This window comes from Dromiciops gliroides, chromosome 5, assembly GCF_019393635.1.
Source record: "Dromiciops gliroides isolate mDroGli1 chromosome 5, mDroGli1.pri, whole genome shotgun sequence".
NCBI lineage: Eukaryota > Metazoa > Chordata > Mammalia > Microbiotheria > Microbiotheriidae > Dromiciops > Dromiciops gliroides.
In genome coordinates this window covers 191,197,843-191,202,902 of record NC_057865.1, presented here as the reverse complement: position 1 = coordinate 191,202,902, position 5,060 = coordinate 191,197,843, and the positions used below count along the sequence as shown (strand labels likewise).

The 5,060-nt window shown below is 47.3% G+C and overlaps 1 protein-coding gene across 1 annotated transcript; it reads left to right on the top strand.

The window, feature by feature from the left end:
• The first annotated feature begins 251 nt into the window (after positions 1-251).
• On the top strand, positions 252-1,749 carry LPAR5 (lysophosphatidic acid receptor 5). Its single transcript, XM_043967961.1, has one exon. It carries the CDS (start codon positions 252-254, stop codon positions 1,353-1,355), a length of 1,104 nt encoding a protein of 367 aa, XP_043823896.1. The 3' UTR covers positions 1,356-1,749.
• Positions 1,750-5,060: the final 3,311 nt, after the last annotated feature.

Below are 5,060 nucleotides of genomic sequence, written 5' to 3'. Positions count from 1 at the left end.
AACCAAAAAGTAGAAAGAAGTCCTACTTCCTGCACATGCTTCAAGTATTGTGTATGTCATGATATGCATATGTGTATGTCCCTTCTGGCTATTGAACCTGGGCTTCCTTTCACATTTCAGGTCCCCATCGTAACAAAAGAGGAGCACTGGAATATCTGGCTTCTCCCTGTTCTCTCTACGCCATCTTGTTCCTGACCCTTCCTGCCCACTGTGAGGGATAATGTCCTTAGCTTAGCCTACCTATTGGGGAAATGCTGGCCACCAATACCTCCAATGCCACTATCCCCATGTGTCCTGACTATCGCTCTTACCACCACATATACCTGGTGGGCTATAGTCTGGTGCTTCTTGCAGGGCTGCCCCTCAATGCCTTGGCACTGTGGGTTTTCCTCCGAGCCCTGCAGGTCCACTCAGTGGTCAGCGTCTACATGTGTAACCTGGCGGCCAGTGACCTGCTTTTTACCCTTTCTTTGCCTCTACGTCTCTCCTACTATGTCCTCCACTACTGGCCCTTCCCACACCTCCTGTGCCAGACAGCAGGGGCTGTCTTCCAGATGAATATGTATGGCAGCTGCATTTTCTTGGCCCTCATCAACATGGACCGCTATGTTGCAATCGTTCACCCACTGCGGTTCCGCCACCTACGCCGGCCTGTGGTGGCAAGAATCCTCTGCCTGGTTGTTTGGGCCCTGATCCTGATATGTGCTGTGCCTGCTGCTCGGGTCCATGCCCCGTCACCCTGCTCTTTTAAGAACATCACTGTCTACCTGTGCTTTGAGAGCTTCAGTGAGAACTTGTGGCAGGGCAAGCTACTGCCCTTGGTACTTCTTGCTGAAGGGCTGGGTTTCATACTGCCCTTGATAACCATGGTCTACTCTTCCAGTCGGGTCTTCTGGACTTTGGCCCGGCCCAGTGCCACCAGGAATGAACGCCGTAGGAAAACAGTGCATCTTCTGCTGGCCAACCTGGTCATTTTCCTCTTGTGCTTTGTGCCCTACAATACCACCTTGGCTGTGTATGGACTACTTCGGGGGAAGTTGGTAGATGCCAGCTCTGATGCCCGGGACAGGGTGCGCCAGGTGTTAGTGGTGATGGTAGTGTTGGCTAGTGCCAACTGCGTCTTAGATCCCCTTGTATACTATTTCAGTGCAGAGGGCTTCCGAAACACCCTTCGAGGCCTGAGAACTAAACGATGGATAAAAGTTAGAGCTTCCAATGGGCCTCGGGGATTCTCTGGGCATCGGGAGAGTGCTACTGCCTCCACCAATGCCGAGGATGCCTCTCACCGTGAGTTGCTCTCACCTACACCTCTGCAGAAGTCCTTCAGTCAGTCCATCAAGGAGTCACCCATCTGAGCAGAAACCCTGGCTGAACTTCCCACTTCAACAACTCCTTTCTCATCCCCATTATGAAACTGCAAATTAACAAGGTGGTGTGGAGAAAGGATCAGGTCCCCAGACTTCAATTTCAATCTTAGCCCTTATTTCCAGGAACAAACATAGCATAAGTATAAAGAAGGAATGCTGTGGAACCGCCTTTCTTGAAGAAAAAGGAGAAATCTTTCCCTCCTTCCTCTGCCCAAACATAGCAAAACCTGACTACCCAAGTTCTAAATTTGGCCTACTTGAAGCTACCCAGCTGAACAACCTGCTGAAGTCTGTCCTCACTAGAGTTTTTCTGCACATGGTGCTTCTTCATACAACCAGGCCTAGGGTCCCTTAATTTTGTTTTGGAGGGATGGGATAGTCATAAGGACTAATAAAGTTGGAGGTCAGAAATGGTTCTCTTCTACAGAGTCAATTTCCTGTTTGGTGTGTGGCCTAGAACAATCCATCTCTAGATTCTGACGTGGGGCAATGGGACAAGGTCAGGGTTGGTTTGTGGTAAAATTGTGAGGTCAGAGTTCCTGATCTCCTTTCAGCCATATCCAACACAAATACTACAGAGTAGTATTGGCCTTCATAGGCCATGTGTCTTCTGCCTTTAAGAACGGACTCCATCACCTCATTTGCCTTACCTCAGTGAGAACTATTCGGTGACCACGATCCCCCAACCCCAAACTCCAGGTACTGTATTATTTACAGATTAAAAACAGGATCACCGGGAGAGGGCAATGCTTAACACAAAGAAACGTGGCAAGAATAGTAGAATCCCATGCATCATTGGGGAGATATTTGGAGGTGGGGAGAAGCCAGGAGTAGCAGGGTGGAGCTTTCTGGCTGCCCCAGCTCACAGAGAAGGGAGAACCAAAGGAGAAATGAAAGGGAGAAATGGCCGATGGCAGGAGCTTGGGGGGGTGGGGTGGAGGAAATGGAGTGGGGAGAGGGGATCAGGGAAGGGGAGACAGGAGAATGAGGCCCTCTCATAGCCAGGAGTGTGCCAGCCTGCTTGGGTTGTGGACGTGCTCCCTGCCCCAACTGCCACACCACCCACACACTAGCACCCACCCACACAAAGCTCCCAAGCAGAGGAGCAAAGCGGGTGCTGCGTGTATCTTCTACCCTCGTGTCACCGTCTCTGTTTCTTTATGTGTATTTCTATGTACATGCTACCCAGTGTATGTGGGTTTCTAGCTCTCTCTGTGTCATTGTTGCTCACTGAGGGTCTCCTGTGTGTCCTTTCGAGGTCATTCCGAACTGTGCGGATTTTTAAGGGTAAAATGACCCCTGGTGGCCAAACCGGAGAAGTGGCTCAGATTCCTCTGCGCTGTGCACCTTCTCTGGTTAAACTGGGAGGATGGCTGGTGGTTAGTGCTCTTCACATGTTGTATCCTGCCACAGGGAACTGGCTTTGGCCCCTTTCCTGGGACAGTGCAAGCCCCTACAACAAAAAATGTGGGCTCCTTTGGCTATATGGGCTCCTTTCCATAGTTTTTATTACACTCACTGACAGGGCTGAAAAGGAGTGGCCAAAAAGACCAGGGAAATGGATAAGGTATGGGGCAGTGGGAGCCCCTCACCCTCTGAGCTGCCCCCATTAGCAGGAGGTACCTCATTTTTCCTGGAGAAACTGAGACACTGAGTGGAGGTGGGGCCCCCACCCTTGAATACTCTGCCTGTTCACCCTCTTCAGGTACTCTGGGCTTTGAGTTCCTTTTTTTTTTTTTTTGTGGGGGCAATGAGGGTTAAGTAACTTGCCCAGGGTCACACAGCTAGTACATGTCAAGCGTCTGAGGTCAGATTTGAACTCAGGTCCTCCTGAATCCAGGGCCGGTGCTTTATCCACTGAGCCACCTAGCTGCCCCCGAGTTTCTTTTTAAAGCACCTCATTTCCTTCCCTAATTCCAGCTCAGAAATGAGTTATATTGCCTTCTTTCTTCTCTCTGTCCTCTCCTCTTCCAGAGGCATTGTGATACAGTTGGGAAGAGCACTGTATTTGTCATCCGATGACTTAGGGTCAAATCCTATTTCTGTCACTTATGACCCTTGGGGTCTCAGATTTCTCATCTGTAAAATGAGGTGTGAAGAGGGGCTCTCTCACAATTTTTACTGTGTCTAAATCTATGAGCCTATGATTCTCACACCTTAATCTTGGGATCTCATCAGGAAAAAAAATCTGAAGAAAAAAGATGAAGTCTCTACTCTGATACTTGTCTGAAGGGACTCCTCTTGTCTGACCCACAGCTTCCCTGTTGTGCTCCGGATGTTACATTTTTTTCTCCAACTTGTGTTCCTGAAATAACCTTCCTGGTTATTCCTCTCCATCCCTGCCCCCAATTCCTCCTTCACTTTTGTATTTACACACCCCTTTATGCACATAAACATGTGCAAGCTCTCTCCAACACCATCATGCTTGGGTGTGTGTGCGTGGTGTCCCCCCCCCCCCCCCGTGTTCCATAAAGTTAGTCTGATAATGAATTATGTGAAGTCTGTTTAGGTAAGGACTCCTTTGCCCACTGAGTTCCACTAGAGTTTAGAAAAATAGTAGGCTCAGAGAGGAGCAACTGAAATTAGCAAGCTGGGCTTTCTTATTTCATTTTCAGGGTTTGTTGGGTCTCTTCCTACTCCCTGAAAAGATTCATCAAAAACATAGATTTAATCCACAGAGCATCGGAAGCATTCTCTGGGATGGCCCCATGTTGGATGTAGGGGGAAATCAACCTCTGCTGAGCGCTGGCTAAAAAAATCCACCTCAACTCCTCTTCATTAGTCAATTATGATTTCTTTGAAGTAAAAATTTGAGGAAAATTATTTCACTGATTCATTCAACAAATGTTTAAGTACGTGCTGTATGCAGACAACTATGTTAGATGCTAGAGAATATGCAAAGTTCAGTAAAAAAAAACCAGTCTATCTTCAGGAAACACTATAATAACAGGGATAAGATCCATAGACAGATAACTATAATACGCTAGAAGTCTATTTGAAAGGGACAAAATCAAATCAAGAACTCTGAGGAGATGGGCAATGGCTTCAAAGAGGAGAAACCATCTGAGTTGGATTTTAAAAGCAGCATGGAACTATGCAATAGGTAAGAGGGGAAGGGAAAACATTGCAAGTATTGGGAACAGGCTGAACAAAAGCTCACGGAAAGTATTACTTAGTGGGTCTAGTGCTTGTGTATGATGATTCGTTGAAGGAACTGAGAAGTTCAGCCTGGAAAAGAGATGTGGAGACAAGGGAGATAGTAATTGTCTTTATGTATTTTCAGGCCCTGCTTATGGACTTGGTTCTCTCAGCTTCCTAGGGCAGAACTTGGAAGTAATGGGTGCACGTTTGCAGAAAGCCAGATGTAGGCTCAAGACAAATTTTCTAGCTATCAGAGCTGTTTTCAAGTGGAATGGTCTGCCCTTGAGATAGTAGATTCTTCCCTTGTTAAAGATCTCTAAGTGAAGGTTGGATACCTACTTGTTGGGTATGCTGTAGAGGGGATTCTTTTCAGGTAGGTAAGTAGGCCTAGTTGACCTCTGAGGGTCTTTCCACAACTGAGATTCTGTGAAATATGTTGGGGAAAATATAGTGACACCAAATTGTGAAAGTTCTTGATTGCCTGACAAAGAAGTCTGAACTTTACTGAAGCTAAAAGTAGTTCATGTTCCTTGAGCAGTTTTCCATGTTATC

Bases quoted from the DNA above. Each gene is read 5' to 3' on its own strand.
- LPAR5 (XM_043967961.1), top strand. From the start codon at position 252: ATGCTGGCCACCAATACCTCCAATGCCACTATCCCCATGTGTCCTGAC.